Source organism: Thermobia domestica, chromosome 14 (genome assembly GCF_964235325.1).
Source record: "Thermobia domestica chromosome 14, izTheDome1.hap1.1, whole genome shotgun sequence".
Lineage (NCBI taxonomy): Eukaryota > Metazoa > Arthropoda > Insecta > Zygentoma > Lepismatidae > Thermobia > Thermobia domestica.
Window position 1 is genome coordinate 10,428,423 of NC_137467.1, and position 23,438 is coordinate 10,451,860.

The 23,438-nt window shown below is 33.9% G+C and overlaps 1 protein-coding gene across 2 annotated transcripts in view; it reads right to left on the reverse strand.

Annotated features, from left to right (window-relative positions):
• The window catches only part of mesh (sushi domain containing 2 mesh), a 117,223-nt gene that overhangs the window by 37,934 nt on the left and 55,851 nt on the right, over nt 1-23,438 (reverse strand). For both annotated transcript variants that reach the window (XM_081737698.1, XM_081737697.1), the window contains exons 12-19: nt 21,913-22,060; nt 20,008-20,196; nt 18,070-18,207; nt 16,489-16,625; nt 13,301-13,433; nt 10,520-10,661; nt 5,337-5,488; nt 493-675 (exon numbers count right to left, since the gene is read on the reverse strand). In XM_081737698.1, the coding sequence (XP_081593824.1) occupies nt 493-675; nt 5,337-5,488; nt 10,520-10,661; nt 13,301-13,433; nt 16,489-16,625; nt 18,070-18,207; nt 20,008-20,196; nt 21,913-22,060 (1,222 nt within the window). The remainder of the gene's footprint in view (nt 1-492; nt 676-5,336; nt 5,489-10,519; nt 10,662-13,300; nt 13,434-16,488; nt 16,626-18,069; nt 18,208-20,007; nt 20,197-21,912; nt 22,061-23,438) is intronic.

Here is a 23,438-nt window from a genome sequence, read left to right on the forward strand (position 1 = left end):
GGGTTATAAAGCGGTAACAGCTGTGTGGGTTACATTCTGTGATGCAATGTCTTGATAGTAGATAAGTTTCAAGTTGTGTTTCTGTTATTTAGTTAAGATATTTTTACAGTATGTTGGACAAAGTTTTAATGTAGAACTCATGTGTATATATAAGTTTAGTGTATTCATCATTTTTATTACCTGGAGGATGTAAGCAACAGAGGCTTTCGAAAATACAAGATCACATTTTGATAAACAGAAAAAGGATGAATCAATATACTGTATGTGTACATTTAGGCATTACTTCTATGTTGTACAACCTACCTTAAATGTTTAAAATTGGTACAAATATTGGGATTCTAATTTACTACCAGTCCAATTCCGCTACTAGCGATGTAGACAGTTGATTAATATTGTAAACCAAGATTATTTAGGTAGATATAACAAGAGAATACTGCATGCTCTTTTAGTATAATATTTTACAATCAACACAATAAGAAAACTGAAACTTACGTAGGCATTCGGTATACCCATAGTCCGGAACATTCCACCTTCCATCAGCCTCACAGGTTCGCCGCTCATCACCAATCAATGTAAAATCTGTGTTACATTCGAAGGTAACTTTTGTACCAGGTACAAACAAGAATGTGCTTTTCCTTCCAAACTTTGGAGTCTCCAAAATACCACAGGAGATAACTAGCGTAAAGAAAAATTAAACTATGAGAACGGAATTCATCATATAAAACAAATAAATAGAAATAATAATAATGATTATGTAGACGCATGAGAAGATGACTCAAATTCACAAAAAATTGGTTACTTACTAATAAATCCTCCCTTGGGGAAACTAGATACTCTTCACACGTTTCGGAACAAACTAGTTCCATCTTCAGTGGTAAGGTAAAAAGGATAAAAACGGGTGGAAGAAAAAATCAGACACGCAGATCGGTGCAAGCCCCAAAATAGATATTTCCAAAGAAGCAAAAACGTGGATAAGAATTCCTTATTTTCCACAATTATCGACAAAAACTCAACATATTCTTGCAAAATACAGTATAACATATCTACTTCCAGTATTACCCCGAAATGTTTAGAGAAACATCTTACCGGATTTAAAAGTTATTTGCTTGATCCAATAAATAAATAAATAAATAAATCAGGTAGACAATCAAAAAAGTCACAAGAAGAGGGCATGTCGGGATTGGCGCTTTACTTAAAGCAACATACACACAATATAAAGCAGGTTAAGGTAATAGTTACAGCAAAACCAAACAAACAACGGGAGATTAAAGGGATAGCAACATGGCAGACTAGACCACATACCATTTTTACTGCCATTGAGTTATCTATGCCAAATTACGTGCTATAAGCTAAAGTTTGTCTTGGCAAAGTAAACTAATTCTGCGTTAAGTTGGTACCTTATTATAAGGCAGTATTCACTATGGTATCTATTGTCAAATATATTCTGAATAAAATATTTTTCAACATTTTTTTTTCCTGTCATGTAATGTCTATATTCCCTAAATTGATTGCAATATTCATAACTACGTGAGTAGTAATCTCTACTCATTTTACGAGGTAGTAGCTTAATGGAACATTTTTGAATTGATTCAATTTTGTTTGCCAGTGTTGCACATATGTTATTCTAAATGACTGCAACAAACTCTAGTCTTGATCTTGCAAGAATTTTATATAGATATACTTATGAACTAGCATTTTTAATTTCAGGCCATTGTTTGAATATGCACCCTATTATTCTTCTAGATCATGAACTAACATTTTTAATCTCAGGCCATTGTTTGAATAAGTACCCTATTATTCTTCTAGATCATGAACTAGCATTTTTAATCTCAAGCCATTGTTTGAATATGTACCCTATTATTCTTCTAGATCATGAACTAGCATTTTTAATCTCAAGCCATTGTTTGAATATGTACCCTATTATTCTTCTAGATCATGAACTAGCATTTTTAATTTCAGGCCATTGTTTGAATATGCACCCTATTATTCTTCTAGATCATGAACTAACATTTTTAATCTCAGGCCATTGTTTGAATAAGTACCCTATTATTCTTCTAGATCATGAACTAGCATTTTTAATCTCAAGCCATTGTTTGAATATGTACCCTATTATTCTTCTAGATCATGAACTAGCATTTTTAATCTCAAGCCATTGTTTGAATATGTACCCTATTATTCTTCTAGATCATGAACTAGCATTTTTAATCTCAAGCCATTGTTTGAATATGTACCCTATTATTCTTCTAGATCATGAACTAGCATTTTTAATCTCAAGCCATTGTTTGAATATGTACCCTATTATTCTTCTAGATCATGAACTAGCATTTTTATTCTCAGGCCATTGTTTAAATATGTACCCTATTATTCTTCTATATCCTTGCACTATAACATTAATATAATTGAAGCGCTTGGAGGATAAAGGTGTTATGTAACAATGATGGGAAAATTGACTTTCACAACTTTGTCCGTTAACATACCACCTTCATCGTTTCTAAATATCTGTACTCAGACGAGGACTCACTAAATAATGTGTTATATAGCATGACTAACATATAACACGTGTATGAACCGCCAGAATGTAACGTTTCAAAAAATGGAACTAAACACCTTTATCCTCTAAGCGCTCGAATTGATAAATTTCATGTTTCTATCAAATACAACGCCTGAATCTTTAATTTGTTCATCTTTCTGCAAATCTTACTCCATTAACAGCATATTTTCAATGTATAGGGTGGCCACAAACTTAGATTTTGGGAGAATTGTTATTCTGGCAACACTGTAATTTCTATGGATGGCAACGCTGAAAATTCTTCAGGTTCATATTTTCTGTTGTAGAATAACATGGTAAGTTGCATTTAATTATCTCCTTTCACTTATGAAAAACAAGCAAAAGAAAGATGGTAATTTTGTATTATTTTTAGTAAGGCAGACTATTAAGTATGAAAGTCACATTGAATCTATTGTTAAGGAACCATTCCTAACGCTGGTATTTGTAATTAGAAATGCAGTTGATTCAATGAATGTAAAGGCAGTAGCTAGACTGTAAAATAGTTTTGTAGAAAGTAAATTAGGATATGCACCTATAGTTTGGACATGCTGCTATTAATATTACATAGAAAGGATTGAGACATCTCTTCTACAAAAATATATAAAAGATCACCAAATTAAGAAAAACTATCTTGTGCAACACTACAGGGTGGCCACAACGTCCCGTTACCGCTTGATAAATGCTAATGAAATTTTTCCCTTTATTCCTTTATAAATGCTAATGTAAGGTTTTACATTGTTTCAGATTATGTGAACGATGGCTGATACTTCGAATTGAGTTGAGTTGATTTTGAGTTTAACGTCCCGTTTAGCAGCGAGGCTATATGAGACGTGGACCCACTGATTAACGTGGAAGCTGAACCACATGAGCTCCCGCCGGGAATCGAACCCGAGCCTCCCACAGGCTGATACTTCGAGTTACAGTATTGAAGAACATATTATTGCAAGATGCTGGGTGCATGAGCCTGGCCACCACGAAGCCCGGACCTCACCACCTGTGATAATGCGCTATGGGGTTTCATAAAGGGCATCGTTGCACAAAACCATTACGATACCACTGCCGAACTGATAGAAGCTGTGAAACAAGTTTTCACTCAAGTTACACCTGCAACGCTTCGCAAAATGTCGCACAGAACCTGGCGGGGTATTATCCTTTGTCATGAAAATAACGGTGGTCGACAGACTGACCCTTTAAACACTTTATGTTCCCTATCTCAATGAAACTTCTCGAAAGCATTGTTGTTCATGTCATTCAATTATTTCCGTGTAGTTATTTACATACGTGTAGTGGTTTATGTTACTTATTTTCAGCGGTACGGGACTTTGTGGTCGTCCTGTAGTACTGCGTTTTGTTAATAATAATAATAATAATAATAATAATAATAATAATAATAATAATAATAATAATAATAATAACTTTGTTTCCGTGCTGAGGGCAGCTGAAAGCAGAAATATAGCACTTTATAGTAACACTATTGTATATTATTGTAACACTATAATGTAAGAAAAGGGACAACCAATAATCATCTTCAACATAGATTAATTAAAATATATTCTGACACTACAATCTGCGTTAATTCGTAGAACATTGAGAAGTCAAAAATGAAAAGTAACAAGAATTTTAGGAATGGTCAAAAAATGGATCAAAAGACTGCGATTTTGCCCAAGAATTTTAGGAATGACCCCCCCCCCCTCAAAAAAATCGATTGCGATCTTGGCCAATAATTAGTTTCTGGAACAGGGGCCACAAAATTTTTGAACAGCTCCCAAATCGAGTTTTCGTATTTTTTACGGAATAAACATATCAAATGAGGTAAGTGATAATTTGGGTTTGGCCACACTGTATGTAGTTCTCCAGGTATAAGGCCTACAAGAACATTTTTTGACTGAAATATATTGGATCTTTTGATCCAAAAATGAAAGTAAAATAAGCACTAAATTATATTATTAATTCTAAAATAAAGTTCCATTCTAAGATACACTACTTAATTAGATCCAAGTTCCATTTTAAGATAATAGTTATTCAAAAGCCTAGAGATAAACAACTACCAAATTTGCTTGAGGAACTGAATTCGACAGATTCAAAAATTAAATTTAAATTGATTTTGAGAAAGATAATAAATTGGGCTTCCTTAATTTATCATTCACTGACTTGAACAAATTCACATTCAATTTATATAGGAAATTATTTCTACATTCACAGCAAATCAGCACATTCATTTCAAATTAAAGCTAGCTTAAACTTCTTTCTTAAAAGTTCTTTGTTTGTTGAAGTTTAGCATCTCTTTCCAGAACCAGGGCTAAATGAGAAATGAGTCTAATGTGGAATCCGAACTACTGCAACGCGTTCAATACTCTCTCACCGGGAATCGAGCCCGGGATCCTGCTCACCAAAGACACTTGTATTAGCCATTAGACCAGCAGAAAAAGCTGAGGCAAGTTTTAACTCTCCTGTTCATATGTAAAAATATGTTACGGACTACAAAAATATTGGTAAAGAATTGCGTACATGTGAGAGTTTATGAAGATATATGTCAGTGTGATGGCTCATACATCACAACAACGAAGAAAAACATCGACACCAGAAATATAAAGGCACTCCAAAGATCAAGATTGCGCGGTTACAGATCTTTCCAGATATTTAGAGGTGTCCAATCATGGAATCGATTCTGGACTATAATTTACTTTACCAAAGCTCTACCTACCCCTCCACAGGGAGAACTTTACAATACAATTTCGTTCAAGACTAATAAAGTTATATAATAATATGGTAAAATGTAGTTTCTTACCTCTTCTATTGTTAGCAGTTCTTATATTTATAAAACTGTCCTGATGTTTCTTTGAGAAAAATGCCAACTCCTTGTTTAAAGTAAGTGCATAATCAAACTGACACTGATAAGAATCTCCACATAGTGCATGCGCTTCTTGTATTTGCTGTGACCTGTGAGGATAAAAAGAAGTAATGCACTGACTAAGTCATGAATAATCAACTTCTCACAACATTATAAAGAAGTTTGAGTACAGATAATTTTTATAGTATATAGATAAAACTAGGTATAATAATTGCAAATTTGGAGCGAAACGATAAACCTTTATTGATTATTCTTGTTTTTCGGTTATTATTCCTCAATGGAATGTTCGATCGAGACATGCTACCACTTACGATACTCAGCGGGTGCTCTCGAGTTACTGAATTGGTTGTAAGCGGTTCAAGCATCTCGTAAGAGTATCCGGATAACCAAATGCCTAAGTCAATTAAAGAGAGGCTTCGCTCCAATAATATACAAGCAGTAATATCTGTGTTTGCTGCGTGAAAAGTGTTAAGTCCTAAATGTTCTAAACGTTTGAACTTAAAAACCTTTTTATAATACTTTGTGGGGAACAATTTATGCAGAGATTTAAAACACACAACACCTAGGGTTGCCAATTTATCCACTTTGTGGCTAGATCTGGCCACTTTGAGAACCTGGCTAGCCGCAAATTTTCCAAAAAGCCACTAGTGGCTTTCTAGCTTTTTTTCTTTTTCTTTCAGCCATTTTCTGAGTTTAGCCACTTTTTGATATATTGTGTTTGTCATTTTAGTATTTTCTGAAGTTTGATGCGATCTCTAAGTGATAACATTCTAAATCTCACTGCTAGAATTGCTCCCATGAAATATGAACATTGATGATTATATTGATTCTTCCTCGTATCTTGGTTACACAGCAGAGAATGAGCTCAAAAACTGTAGGTTACCAGTAGACGTTGAGTAAAATTTTCAAGAAAGACATGTAAGTTTTAATAAAAGCCTCTTTAAAGAAATTCAAAATAGACTTCCTGATAATTTATACATTTTTTTAGAAAATGTCTCTTTTCAGTGTCAATAAGGATTTGAAACCGGTGGAACAGTCTTCTACTGATTTAGCTTCTGCTTTCACTCTGAATTTTCAAGATAAAAATATCGAGAAAATTGAAAATCAGTGGCGAACATAAATTTCATGAAATAAATCTTCAATTGAACTTTTGCAAGAAGTAAATCGCTACACAGATGTTGGAGGAGAAAATCTATTTTCAGAACTAGTTTCGTTTCTTTTTTTCTTTTTTTTTAATTTTTTTAATTTTTTTTTTTTTAATTTTATGCTAATGCTTCCACATTCGAATGCGGAAATGAAGCGTATATTCTATCAGGTGAGTAAAATCAAAAACAAGCTCAGGAACAGGTTGAAAACGAAAACACACTTTAATTTTAATGGTGAGATTTGGGTTGTGCCGCGTGTAAAAGAGTTATTCTCTCTACGGAATTTCAGTCACAGTTTTGGAACTACATAGTTGAAACAAAACCAGTTCAGTACAAACAACCGAGATAAAAGAAGCTTGGCCTGAACTTGAAGAAGCAGGTGATGATATTTATCTCTGTGAGTGCAGTTTTGCTTTAATTTTATGTTGTTATAGGATTCGGATTTATTTAGCTTTGTCTCAGCGTGAAAGCTTTTTTTTTTTTTTTTCCTAGCCATTTCTGGCCATTTTTAGCTATTGATTTTAGCCACTTTTTCTCGTTGAGTATTGGCAACACTAACAACACCTCACCAGCAATATTTTATTTATTTATTTATTAAGGCTTTACACAAGCAAAAAATTTTCAATCCCAATCTTTGTCACGGGAGTACGATTTATGATTTTTGGACTTAACACTAGGGTGGAAAAAAATCATTTTTTTAAAAATATTTTTTTTTTTTTAAATTTAAATTAAACCTTTCTCCTCATATAATACAAGTCGCGAACTGAAGTAAAAACATTAGGAAATTAGTATTAAATATTAATTATACCATTTAAGTGAAAGTATTGGAATTGAATTTTGAATTAATCCCCAATCGTTAACCTATTTCAATTCCAAACAATATTTCTTACGCATTAAGAAAAAAGTGTAACAACGTTTATCAACATGACACTTTTTTTTTTTTCACAAAGTTACTGATATTTGGCAGGAGCATGTTTTTAAAAAAATCGGGACTAGCTTGCGAGATACATACATTTCGCCTAAAGTTATAAAATAAAATAAAAAGTTCCGGAGAGGGGATCGGACCCCTTCTAAATACGCTCTTATTATCTGGCAACACACAAACAGACACACACATAAAAAAAATTTTCTTAAATGTCTACGGCGACTTCCCCGTTGGATTAGTTAACGATTTAAAACCCTTATGTTACGAAGAGAAGAAAGCAGGATTGCCCTGTTACCTATTCAAAACGGATTTTTCGTAATCATCCTCCGAATGACACTCGTTTTCATACTGTGCTGTACATACATCTGAGTCTCATTGTATGTACAGCAAATACGAGGGGGGACCCAAAAGAAACCGGATTGAAAAAGCGCTGCCGTTCCTAGGCGTAGTAGAGAGTTCTCCTGCTAGGTGGGTGTAGTAGAGATCTTCCCAGATCAGTTGGCCGTCTGCGTAGGAGGTTAACGTTTGATCGCATTATTGTTTTTCTCAACTGTTCTCGTTTGCCGCCTGCGAAATCGTTATGGCAGATTCAAAGGAACAAGGAGTGTGTTTGCTTCCTACTTGGAAAATCGGAAACGAAATCTTACCAAATGCTTCAACAGGCTTTCAGGAAGGATACTATGAAGAGCACACAATTTTTTGAGTGGTTTGGGCGCTTTAAGTGTGGTGAGATGAGTCTTGAAGATCATGCTCGTTCTGGGTGCTTTTCATCATTTCGAAACGCTGAAAACATCAAACAAATCTGCCCCAAAATCAGCGAGGATCGTCGTTTCATGATCGATGATATTTCAAAACAGGCAGGAGTGAGTTAGAGCTCGTGCCAGCGTGAGGTTTTGCAAATGAGACATGTTGCCGCTAAGTTTATTTCTCGCCTGCTCACACAGGATCAAATCATTCGTCTGAATTTGAGCAAGGACTTGAAAAATCAGTTTGAAAGTGATCCAAGCTTTTTGACCAACATGATGACATTTTCCGAGAATTAAACAAAATCTAAAAGGAAAATGTTTTGATAGTGTAGAGGCTGTAAAAAAAACTTCGCAGAGCGCATTGGACGATATAAAAGTTCCAGAGTTCCACAGGTGCTTCAAACAGTAAGATGGGAGAAATGAATCGCATTTAATGGAGAGTACTTTGAAGGAGACTGAAAGAATTTTGTAAAAAATGTAATAAATTATTTTTTTAGAATGAAAGTCTGGTATCTTTTACGTCCCCTCTCGTATGATTATTATCTTCCATAATCGAAATAACAGATCAGAACCGAGATTTTACTGATTTTCACTTTAAATTAATTTATTTCGGAATCTGATTGATTTAAATCAAAGATTTTTATTTTAAAAAATCAAGTGATTTAAATCAGACTATTTAAATCAATCCACCCTGCTTAACAACTTTTACGCAGCAAACACAGATATTACATCGTACTTCAGATAGTAACAGTAGACTCTCTTTCAGGAATGAAATAAGTTTATTTTTTGTGTGTGTGTGTGTAGGTTTTTTCCTTGTCGTAAAATATTTCGCCCACTTTTGTTGCTGTGAACATCATTAGAGAAATGAAATTCTTTGAGATAACACTTAAGTGTCTACTCAACTTTTTTTTTAATTATACAGGTAAATACAATAGATCTTTTCTATGACTTGGACTTTAAATTGAGTAGAATACAAATTTATTGTTTAAATACTGAAAAAAATATATATATAACTAAGCCGCTACGAACAACATGAACAATGTGATGTGAAGGTTTAGTAACTTCTTTTTTTTTCAGTGCTGCAACAATGTCATATTTCTACACAATATTAGGACCAATTTAAAGAAAAATATGTAATTACTTGTATAAGAATTAAAAATAAAAAGAAACTTAGCATGCAAGAGGGCTAGATTTGATTGGATTTTGGTTTAGTTTAGCGTCCCTTCAGCAGCAAAGTTATATGAGACGTGGACCTACAGCGTAAAGTGGAATCCGAACCACATGAGCTCTCGTTGGGAACCGAACACTAAGAGGACTAGAAATTCAACTTTTATCCAAGGTCTTCGTAACTTAAGGAAGCGGATCAATGGCGGCTCCAAAGTTCTACAACAGAGAAGTCACATCGATGATTGCGGCGCAACAAATGTTATACCTTTTCCTCTGCAAAATCTCTATCAAAACCGGAAGTGGTTGAAATTTACTACTATTTCCGGTTTCAATACTGATTTTCGTAGAGCATAAACGGTCAAAGATATCGAGATGCACTTTTATGCAATTGATCCAGCGTCCCAGGAACAGGTTTTATATTCTCCGTTAACCCTATATTCAAACTGGAAGTGGTTTAAATTAACCATTTTCGACTTCAGCATGTATCCCCAGAGAACAAAATTGGTATTGGATAGCAACAAGCGGTTTTCTGTAAACGATTCAGAGTCTCAAAAGAACATGTCGCCACAACCTGCAACACTCTACCAAAACCGGAAGTGGTTGAAATTTACTACTATTTCCGGTTGCAATAATGGTTTCTTTTGAGCGAAAACAGTAAGAGATATCGAGATGCAGTTTCTTGCAATCAATCCAGCATCCCAAGTATAGGTTCAACTACTGCGTTAATCCCTTTATTCAAACCGGAAGTGGTTAAAATTAATCATTTCCGGTTTCAACTTTTATCACCATAGAACAAAACAGTAAGACATAGTGAATAATGGCCTTTTGATATGGAATCAGCATCCGAGGAACAGGTTCTATCTTTGACCCTATCCATTTATTGCAACCAGTATTTATAGATACACTATTTCAAATTTGAGTATTGAATTCCCATAGTTAGAAGTCTGTTGTAATTTTACACCGTGAAACGAAACTCACTTGTAATGTTTTTAAACAAAGCTAAAGAGAAATGCAAAATTTTAGCATCTGTTTGTTTCCTGCCCAAATATTCAAACGTTATGCACGGCATTCGTGCAGTGTGGTATTTAAATCGTAGAATTTAAGAATAAAGAAGAGGGAAAATATATAAAATCTTACCTATTCGCTGGAATTATATCTTCCGGCCGCCTCCTCCACTCCGCTTCAAACGTTTTGTTCGCGTAGTAACTCGCCGTTTTCCCGTTTTCGTGCACAAATAATGATACCCCTTTGTTTCTCTCCTCTCTGTCTTCTAGTAACCCTGCAAATATAAAAGTAGTGACGAAGGATGTATTATACCAGAGTGTTTGATATATGGAGAAAAATAGTGAATAAGTGTCATGTAAGATTGTGTGTATTAATAAGTTATTGCAATAAGGAGAAGGTTGGGAAATACTGACGTAGACACACGAAGGAGAAAACCTCTAAAGAACGATTTACTGTACGCAGTTGAAGAAACATTGTTCTTGCACTTATTTTGGGAAAGCTCAAATTCTAATATTCTAATATTATTAGTTAATGGAGAATTGTATGATAGACAGTTTTAGATTAGTTCTTGATATTCTTCTGTCAAAATTTTAAAATAAGATTATTAATTTCTTTTTAAATTAATCTTGTAAGATAGCTGTCCCAAATTTCCATGGCCCCCTTTCTTTGTATGTAATGGATGAATTGTACAGTAAGTGATAGAATTGTTACTTTTCTCTGAGCCATTCAATTAGGAATGGATTACTGGATTGATAAGTTCCGGATAAGTAATAACGAGGATAAACTGTAAATTCTACCTGGAAAGAAAAAGGTGACAGTAAAAAGAAAATATGATTTAATTATTACCTATTAATTTGAATAAGGTATTTTCTATAGATTTAAAACCTTGTCCTTCTTATTACTTGGCTCAATCTTACCAAATTTTTTAAGTTAGTGATCGTCAAACCGTCGATCGCGAGCTACAAGTAGCTCGCAGGGAGATTTTCAGTAGATCGCGTTAACGCCTCGGTTGGTTAACCTTGATTTCTTCTTCACTGAGCTGACGCTAATGACAGGGGTCGCTGACGACAACTACTGGTTGTTTTTCCCGCAACTGCCGTTGTCAGCTTCATCTCACAGTTGATTATATACGCGTGGGGTTGTGCACGTTATGTTTTTCTTGTGTATATTAGACATTTGCTAAACGTTATGTTTTTCGTGTGTATATTAGACATTTGCTAAATGTTATATTTTTCGTATGTATATTAGACATTTGTTAAACGTTATGTTTTTCGTGTATATTAGACATTTGCTAAACGTTATGTTTATCGTATGTATATTAGACATTTGCTAAACGTTATGTTTTTCGTGTGTATATTAGACATTTGCTAAACGTTATGTTTTTCGTGTGTATATTAGACATTTGCTAAACGTTATGTTTTTCGTGTGTATATTAGACATTTGCTAAACGTTATGTTTTTCGTATGTATATTAGACATTTGCTAAATGTTATGTTTTTTCGTGTGTATATTAGACATTTGCTAACTTGGATAGTTTGATATCATATTTACTAGAAATGCAAGTTTATACACAAATAAACAAATGTAAGATTTTTTTTTAAAGTTGGTAGTTCATTTAGTTGGCAGCTCACAGTAAAAATTTAAAAAACGGTACGGTATCTCAGAAACTTCATTAGTTTGGCAACCAATGATGTAAGTCATTTCTAGTTGAAAGGATGAGATGATGATAGCAGCCTCTACGAAAATTCAGCAATTTGAGTAGGAAAAAATCAGAGACTGGAAAAGGTAATTTCTAACTCGAATAAAGTAATGTCCAGTGCAATATTTCAAAGCTTTCTTTCATATTTATAACATGGAAGAATTTTAAATATCTAGATACCTAAAATTTTAGCTTCATTATTAAATTTTATTAGATAATTTAAATGAAAATCATTTTAGAAAAGTAGGATTGTTGGTATATAGAATAGAGTCCATTATTATTATTTTACATTAGAGTCCATTATTGTTTGTTATTGTTATAGTTCGTTATATGTCATCCATATCTCTGTGCATTATTACATTTTTCCTTGAGTGGTTTTACATGTCAACGACGAAAGTTAGCGTTCTGATTTATAAACCTTCATTTGTAAAATAATAATAATAATAATAATAATTACTTGCTGCATCTAAACTGCACATATTTAACATTTTACAGCAACTTGTACCACATTTACAACAATATTCTTTCTAAAATATATTCGGACCTCATGTTTTTCACCTTGTCCACACTGAACAGTGTCACCTACTTGATATATTCCGTTGATTACAAGAATATTAGTTGTAAAATTAAAAATTAAAAAATTATTAGTTGGCAGAGTGGTATCTGAAAGTGCATGCATTTGAGGTTCTTATATTAACACACACAAAAAAGACACAATTATATATATTGAAGGGTTAAAAGATATAATTTGACATATTTGTATAATTCGTAAAAAAAAAAAAAATAATTATAGAATCATGTATCAAATTATATTTATATTTATAAAAATGAAAGTCACTATGTTTATGACTTATAACTTTTGAACCACCCAACCGATCTCAATCAAATTTTCAACATAGATGAGGTTCGCCCTGGGATGGGTTTTATTATTTCACTTTGACGGTAGAACTTAGGAGAGAGGAAGGGAAAGATATTTAAAAATAATCAAAAATGACGTATATTAATGTCAAATCCATAGTTTTCAGGGTCGCTGAGATGAGCAGTGACACTTCCGATGCCGTTTAAATCCAAATCATACCTTTATGTCCGGAATAAAAGTAACTCCTCGTGCGAATAACGGGTATTCTGTTAGTCTTTAAATGAAGGAAGTTGCATTTATTTTCAGATTCAATTCACGAAATGAAAACTAAAGTCAAGAAAAAAAGGTTCACTTACAGTGTATTGCAAAATCTTTATGAATTGTTTCTAAGTTGTTCACTTGTCCTGCAGGTCCCAGTGTTCCATCAGGAAGCGTAAAATCGTCTATTATATCGTAGCTGAAGTTGCCGAACAACCCTCTTGTTTCGTTCTGTTAAAACAAACAAAATCAGATATAGTATTAATACAAATCTCCCAGTATTTCTAAACATGGAGTTGTCTATTGTCACTAGCTTCTTATTGTAATCTACCAATTGTAATCATAGAGTGAAGCTAAATAACTTCAGAATTAGGCATATTAGAAGGTTTAATATAGTACAAAAGCCGTCTAGAAAGTAAAGAAAGATTGCACATCGCGCGCGGCGCCGACCCCCACCATTGTGGCAGTTAGCTCCTTCTTTCATCTCAGTGTGGGCAGAGTCTCAATGCTATACGGTTACGCTACATGTTTTGCAGCAATTCAAAATGCCGGCGCCAATCGAAAATCCCGCCAACTGTGAAGTACGGAGTTCATGCCAAGAGGAGCAACAATAAACTCAGAAGCCTATTGTGGAACTCTCACGACTTGGATGCGCCATCCAAAACAAGAGACGTGGAATGCTGTAGACGAAAGTGTTGTTGATCTATGACAATGCCCGGTCTCATGCATCAGCACGAACACAACTGAAACTTCAACATCTAAAGCGGGAAATCTTTGGTCATCCTGCTTACAGCTTTGACTTGGCACCAGGTAATTTTCACTTATTTCCGAAACTTAAGGAATTTTGGGGTGGAAAACAGTTCGCAAACGATAAGGAACTCAAGCAGCAGTGACTGCTTGGCTCAAATCATTGGCGACAAATGAGTATAATATTGCCATTGAAAAACTGGCCCCACGTTATAACAAGTGTCTTGACAACTATGGTGATAACATAGAAAAGTAGAGTAAGGTCCTGTGACTTTGTAAATAAAGTTTTGTGTGGATATCTTTTGTTTTTATTTAACGATGAAAAAAAACTTCTTTACTTTCTGGACGTCCCTCGTATTATAGTTGAAATGCGTATCGTGTGTACATGATCTAATTTGAAGCAGAATTTAGATTAGAGCTATACAAGAGTACAATGGTAGGGGTATGCATACGGCTATTCCAAAGAATACCACTACAAATGAAAAGCTTAAACACCGTATTAATACAAGATCAGTGTGATATGGAAAATATGGCTATATTCAGTAACTTACGTCAAGTATAAATCTTTTTCAACACAAAAACAATCTCCATCTTCTATCAATATTGCAATATCCCCTGATATTTATAACAACAACATGTACTTCTTCAGGAGGATCATCAACCAGCCGACAGACCTTGTCTACGAAGAAGTACGAAGAGGACACGGAGAGCCACGAAGTGCCCCTACAACCCCTCCACAGGCTCCGACTTCAAATTCAGCTACAAAAGAGCACATCAAGACCCAGAAGATTTTATCATTCCAGCTGATCATTCCTACTTTCTCTTCACACTGCTTTGGGCAGGAGAGATTCCCTAACTTTACAGGGTGTCTATTGGTCACGAAAGTCATGAAAAAGTCACGAAATCAGAAAACGGTCATAAAAGTCAAGAAAAAGTCACGAAATTTAGCTTTTGGGTCACATTTTTTTTTATCTGTATAAATATAAGTACAGACTGGAAATTTTTTATATAAAACGTCAAAATTCACCGCCAAAAATGTCTATGGGTGGCTGTAGACTCTACCAAATCGCAAGCAAAGCATGCTTCTATCGCATCCACAAAAATTCGGCCTAATTTGCACCCAAATTCGCTCTTGAGAATGTTACCTTTTTTTTAAAACAAAGAAAAGGTTATGAAAAAGTCACGAAATTTCATTTTGAGATTTTAGTAGACACCCTGCTTTACCTCTGCGCTGTCTGGGCAAGAAGTTCCTATCCTATCTTCGCGCTGCATGGGCGGAAGATATTACCTACCTCCGCGCTGCTAAGGGCAGAAGGTTTCTTTCTTCCCTGCGCTGCTAAGGGCAGAAGGTTTCTTTCTTCCCTGCGCTGCACTGGCAGAAGACACCAAAACACCTCAGCGCTGCTACAGGCAAGAGATTCCTAACCGACTCAACCTCAAAGACCTTCGCACTGCTATGGGCAGAAGGTCCAAACTCATAAAGAATGAAGATACCTACATATTTGTAGCATAGTGTACAAAGAACTTGTATAAAACTTTTTATAATAAAAGATGAAGGAAAAAGAAAAACCCGTGCTCCGTCTCTACCATGCATTACAGTATTGGTACCGCAAAAATCGATCTAATTTGAATTTACTTACAACTCTTCCTGTACAAACATATTATTACGTAACCTAAATTCAAAGATCGTAAAAGCACATTATGTATATGTGTAAAAGGTAATTCTTATGAGATTTTATTTCTTCTTTACACATTATCACCTAGTTTTGTTTTAATTTGAATTCGAAATTAAATTCTTACATTTTACATTCGCATTCATTCCCACTTACACTCATTTGAGACAAGCTAATGCCATATAAAACTATTAACTGCATGGTACATATAATAATTTGCCAAAAGTTTCAAGTCTGTATTCAAAGAGTTGTATTTGGACAGATTAGATGCCTATATATATATATATATATATATATATATATATATATATATATATATATATATATATATATATATATATATATATATATATATATATATATATGTATAAATGAAAGACACTATGTTTGTTACTTAATAAGTCTTGAACCACCCGACCGATCTCGATCAAATTTTTAACATAGATGAGGTTTGGCTCTGGGAATGATATTATCATGTCCCTTTGACGGTACAATGTAGGGGAGGGGAGCAGGAGGAGATATATAAAAATTAATAGCTCTTGAACCACAAGACTGATCTCGATCAAATTTGAGATATAGATGAGATTTGAGCCTGGAATGTTTTTTTTTATCATTTTAGTTTGACAGTGCAACTTAGGTGAGAGAGAAGGAAGAGATATTTATAAGAGATTATTGAAAATTAAGAAATAATTGTTATATAACATGCCTCGAAAATTATTTTATGATTTCCCATTATTTTCTCTTATTGCTTATTAAGTCAAAAGTCTTTCAAAGACTCCTTTCCGCAAAACCTAGACATATTATGTAAAGTTAAATTTTTAAATAATTAGCAAGTCCTAAAAATAACGATATGAATAAATAATTACCATAAATTTCCACGGTAGATACACACGGGCAGTCATATAACCTTTCTCTTCGACCACTTCGACTCCAGCTCCAGACTGGAACATTATGATCACTTCTGATTGGTTCAAAATATACGATGGTGTATACACAGTGACACCTGTAAACAAGGATTTATTCATGATAAGATGAATGTAATTGATGTTGAGTAATTGAACTGACTTATCTAGAAGTAAAAGATACCTTGAGAAACAATGGGACTACATAATCAACAATCACAAGCACAATTATTAAGTTTTCAGCTACATTTTATGAATATATATATATATATATATATATATATATATATATATATATATATATATATATATATAGAGAGAGAGAGAGAGAGAGAGAGAGAGAGAGAGAGAGAGAGAGAAATAATAAACACTTCTGACCAGAGTATATACACTTGTTTATTAAAAACTAAATTCCAGTGTAACAGTTTCATCAACGTAACGTTCTCTTCATCAGACACTAACTGAAAGAGATATCTTAGAGCGCAGTTATTTATACTAAAAGTGAAAGTATAAATATTTATACTTCCACTTTTAGTATAAATAACTGCGCTCTAAGATATCTCTTTCAGTTAGTGTCTGATGAAGAGAACGTTACGTTGATGAAACTGTTACACTGGAATTTAGTTTTTAATAAACAAGTGTATATACTCTGGTCAGAATTGTTTATTATTTCTTTAGTAAGTTCCAGAGTCGTGATGGATAGAGTTATATATATATATATATATATATATAGTTATTTACAATATATACCTCAATACTCCGAATCCGTTTACCAACAATGCTGTATTGTTGGTATCGTAAAGATCCAGGGGAACAGACTGTGGCAACATTGGTTTTATATTTAACATAGAGCGCCTTACTAGTTTGGGTCTCAAACAGTTGGTGGGATTGGAAAAATTCCACCATTCTAGATTAAAAACCTCCTGTTTCCTACAATTTTCCTTTCTTTCAAGTTTTCGTATCTTTACTTATAATGGAGTTGGCCTATAGTAACGGACTTTGATACACCCTGTATATATAGTTTGTTAGGATATCAGCTGTTAGCGTAACTGAAGAAGAAATATATCACTTTCAACTTGAACCTTTAAAAAAAAACGCTTTCAAGTCTTACTACTACGAATTTGCAACTGCTCTCAGCCTTAGTTGTTATATTGATGTTATAATAACACAGGTTAATGATGTTATAATAATACATAGATTTGGATGTGAGAAGAATTTTGCGAGAAAATTTTACCCAGTGAAGATGATGAAACCTCCCGTCTAAACAAGTTCAACACGATGAATTTCTGGGTGTCAGTTCATTTAACATATATTCCTGTATATTTTTTTTTTGTTTGTTTGTTTGTTTATTATTACCTGTTTATTTGAACTTGACTGCGTAGTATTACGAGAACAATGTTGAACTTAACTGTAATACCTATTGTAAAGATATCAATAGCTCTGTACTAGGTAATAAAGATAAGAATAAATAAACGTTTTTAACGACTACGTAGAGTAAAGTTTGAATCGCACGTCTTGCAATGAGATTAATTTATGAATTCTTACCATGAAAATGCTGGAACTTCAGAGATGATCTATCAAAATAAACTCTTCTTTTATTCACGAACACATCTAAATGATATCGCCATCTTGCTATTTTTGGACGTAGCCGGACTTCAACAGTGGCCGAAGCATTCTCCTTTGCTGTAAGAATTTGCAAGAGTTTTACATATGCAAAATTAGTAGCAGAATAATATATGCACAGTAACATTTCAACTAGAATTGAAAGAAATTAGTTTGACTTAATGTGCATTTTACAAAGATCAATAGCAGAACCAGATATTCGAACAGCAGTAAATTTGGCCGAGTGTCTATGTTATCACGTATCTCTTCCTAGAAATCTAAGCGTTGCATTCAAAGTGTTTCCATAATATAGACACAGAATGTGTGGATATTATTTTCTTTTCAAATTTTCGAAGAATTTTCCTAAACTTACAACGGTTCAAACTTGAAGAATTAAAAAAAAAAAAAAAACTATTAAGTTTTGACTGTTCTCTAACGTTCAAGCTCACGTTAAATTTCTAAGAATAAAACAAACATCAAGTTGTACATTCGTATGTTCTCTTTTCAAAGTATCGTAACTTGTGAACAAGGGGTATCCATTTTATGCTGTTATTTCTTGATTTTTTTTTAATTCCTGCATGTCAAATTATGAGACATTAAAACCAATGAGGGGTGAAGAGTTAACAAGAGATTCCGTGTCATTGTTATAACTCCTGTATTTCGAACTCATGATGCTTAAACCATTTAAAAGTGCTGTGGTTCGCTACCAGACGGACTAATGACAGAAATGAAATCTTTGATTTTTACGTCCCACGCTTATGCCATGTGGGTTAAAGGAAACATTGATGATGAGAAATGAATGAAATGATGGAATGAATAAAGTGGGAAAAAAGGGAGAACCCAAGAAAACCCACGCACACAGTGTTTGTCCACCACAAAGTTCACTTGGCGTGAACAAAGATCGAACCAGGGACCCCACGCACCAGAGGTGAACGATCTACCACTGAGCCACCGCGTTCGGTTATCCGGATACTCCTCGAAGATGCCTGAATGATTTTAAACCAAATTTAGCATGGTGATTCGAGAGTGTGGGAAGAATGTCGTAAGGGGGTCGCATATCCCAATCGGACATATCACTGAGCAATAATCACCGAAAAACTGGATCTCCGAGATGCCTGAACCCTTCTTCATTAATTTGACACGGCAATTCGAGAGCGCGCGCTGAGTGTCTTAAGGGGTTGCATGTCGAGATCGGACATATCATTGAGGAATAATTACCGAAAAACACGATGCCCATGGACTTTACGTTGGGAAAGCATTTGGCGGGCGAATTGTCATTGTAAACAATGGAAAATAGAATTATCAGCATTACAAATAGGGTGAAGCCCTTTTCATATTGTTCTGCGAACACAATTTTTCAAAACGAAGCACCTTTTAACTCAACTTAGGCATTCATTTGACCGGATACTCCTCCGAATGTTTGAAACGTTCTTAACCAAATTTGACATGGTGATTCGACAGCGCGCGCTGAGTGTAGTTAGGGGTCGCGTGTTCCAATTGGACATAGCATTGAGGAATAATCACCGAAAAACGGTAATAATCGATGAGATCGATCGCTTCGCTCCAAATTTGCAATTATTGTATACCAAGTATTTATTTATATCTCAAATTTGAGGTCATTTTTCTAGGCATCCCATGAATGCCCATGTTTAAAAATGGTTCTGTTGGATTCAATACTTTAAATTTAGTAATAAAAGTGGAATTAGAAAATTATGCGCTGAAACGTTTTTACTAGTGCCATGATTCTTAGTTCTTTATGTTTTAAATATCGAACATACTGATAAAAGAAGAGAAAAAATAGAAAATGTGAATTATGAGGAAAAGTTATGACCGTTTTAACCTTTGTTAGAGAACAATATTAATAAAAACAAATTTACGTACCAGCGATTGCTGTTAGCAGAGTGGCTTTCACTTCACCATATTGGTTTCTAGGAACTTGCTCGAAGCGAGCTTGTACGTCGAACTTTTGTCTTGGGGAATCAGCATGAACAAGGACAAACTCTCCTTTGCCATTAAAAGTGTACTCTAGGCCATCAAATGTGATGATGTGAGGATCTCCAAATACAGAAGCTGCAATTATAATTAAAAAAAATAATAAAGAAATAAATTCTTCAACACCATTACCGTTTAATAGGAAAATATGTCCAAAGACGATATATATCAGCAGTTTGTCAGTTTTGTATCGCATTTTTAGTATTATAATGAGTAATTATAGATTCATAAAAGAAGTCTAATAAATACGGAAGTACTTCACAATTCCATTCATTATAAATGGCATTGTAAATTACTTTTGTATTTGTTGGATTTCTTTTATGAATTTATTATTATTATTATTATTATTATTATTATTATTATTATTATTATTATTATTATTATTATTATTATTATTATTATCCCTATCCAGTGGCGAATCCAAGGGGGGCTATAGACCCCCTTGACGCTCAGGTATATACTGGATAAAATGGACTTCAATCCTGCTTTACACTGGATAAAGCGGCAAAATATGGTTTAGCCCCTGTCTTGATCATATCCTGGATCCGCCACTGGCCCTATCTATAGATACACAACAATAAAAATAAAGAATTTTGGTAAATCCCAAGCAGTTGGTCGATTCATTACAATCTTAATAAATATGGAAAGTAAAGCATTAAGAACATAACAACGAACTAGAAAAATAAATAATTTGAAACCTGGACATTTTAAACAGTCCTTGCAACTTACAGCAAAATACATGCATTAATATTTGCTGACAACTTTTTATATATATATATATATATATATATATATATATATATATATATATAAATCTCTGTAAACTAACCATATCCAAACCCTTTCATGCTACATCATATATCAGCTAGGTCCAATGTAGTGTGAATTTGCTTTTTCTGCTCCCAATGCGCCTTTTCTTCAAGGGATATATATATATATATATATATATATATATATATATATATATATATATATATTTTATTATTATGCGCTCTGAAACAAGGGTAGGATGACCTGAAATCTGAAAAAATCTGGAGGACGATCCACTAGCAACAAACCGAGAAAGGGAAGGAAAGACAGAGTAAAAAACAGTTTTGTAACCCACAACGGAGTCATTTTTTTCTTGCAGTAACCGACCCTTCAAAGAAAAGTTTCTTGAAATAGTAGTAATATTTTTACAGCTTGCTCCTTATTTTAGCTTCCGTCGTAATAATGAAAGATGCATCACAATTTGCGACACATTTTCCAATTTGTATTGCATCCCCATGTTTTTGCATCGCAAATTGCGATGCGATACCGCTTTAGAAAACGCTTATATATATATATATATATATATATATATATATATATATATATATATATATATGTAATGCCTAGTGAGACAACATGTCTAATGAGATGTATCCCAAAATTGTGACTAATTTTTAAATTTTAGTTTTAATTTTAATTATAATACCGGTCAAATATGTGACACATATCAATAAAATATGATATCGAGCTGAACAAAAATACATTCTTTAGGATAGTTCTCGAAACAATCAAGAAAAAATAATTTTTATGGGGTTTAAAAGTACGCCGACTATCCTCTCCTACTACTGGAATGTAATTTTGTTTGCCTTTATCTTTATCTTATACGATCGACAAAGTTCAATATGTTAGAAATATACAAGAGCAGAGTGTTTTTAAAACGACAGTACCGGTACTACAATATATATTAATAGGAAAATCTCCATTAAATTATCAAATATTTTGTGAAAATAAATAATTTGTATAAGAATATATTCACATACTTACCCACTGAAGGAGCTTGATACGAAACACAATCCTGAGTTGGCCGTCTCTCGAAACGGAAAGTTTCACAAGTTGTTGCTTGTTCATGCTGCCACAAACAGCATGTATAAAAGGGAATCATGTCGTGGTACCAGTTAGACAATGTAGGAACCTGAAATAAAGTTTTGCTGATTTTAGTTACATTTTCTCACAATAGTATACTGTCACATTTACATTTGTCGATGACTGCACGTGTAATCTTAAGGTGGATCAGTAGGTGTTCTCGGTGCTATGCTAAACACTGCTTGAATAATGCGGCGTTGCCAGATAGTGTCGAGTGTTTACTGGTGCCAGATAATAAAGGAAGTAATCATGAAATTCTGCTTGGGTACTTATTGGAGAAATTAGTTTTCGACCCTTACCGCAATTCACAGCTAAGTTCCGCTTCTCGAACTGCAACGCTAGAATCCAGGGATTAAACGTACAATTTAGCAACAACGCATTATGGCGTTCTGCGCAAGTTTCTTCTCAAAATCTATTTCCTTAAATGTAAATTAAATATTAAATAAAATTATGAAACATAACACGAAAAACTGTCAAACAATATATCTATTTCGTAATAAGATCGTTACTTTAAAGTACTTTTTCAAATTCAAATAAACATTTCATAAAATTGAGCACTTCTAATAAGATCTAACAGCAAGTGCCATCTTGTGTGCTCACTGTAAAACGAATCTTTTTTTTTTTATTTATTTGTTACCTTTTTCGATATCTGAAGACACAACCAAATGAATCAGTGTCTTGTGTTGTAGCTGAAACATAACTTTATCTTATATTACAATATTTATAATATGTAACGATTCATTGCGCAGTAGTTAAGGGAATGAACTAAAATATGTACTGATTTCTGAGTGGTGATCCACCTTAAGTTACAATTAGGTTCTATTTTCTATTCAGATAAATGAAATTCAAAAGAAAGTACCACAGTTCAAGAAATACACTTTATTATGTTAAAGTTTCGGAATCGTAACAATGCCTTTATCAGGCTCATTGATTGTATTGTATTATAATATCTCACCCGTAGCACTGCTTTAAATAAAGTATTATGTCCTTTAGGCTAAGGGAGACGATGATTAATGCAAGTGAATGATGATGAAAGAATTGGTGGAATGAGAAAGTAGGAAGAAAGGTAAGTATTCCAAGAAAACCCACGAACACGATGTTGTCCACCACAAAATTACTTGGCCGGAGACAGGGGCGGATCCAGGGGGAACGATCGGGGCGATCGTCCTCCCCCCGCAGAAGAGCAAACTTTCTTATTTTATATATATATAAATAAAACTCATCCCAAAGTTTGGAGCCTTTAAAAGTAGCAGTATGACAACCCACCGCCCCCCCCCCCCAGAAATCGATCCTGGATCCGCCCCTGGCCGGAGATCGAACCAGGAATCCCACGCACCAGAGATAAGCACTCTACTACTGAGCCACCGTGCCCCCTATTATGGACTGAAGATAAGGGAGAAAGTGATGATGAGATTGATGATAATAAT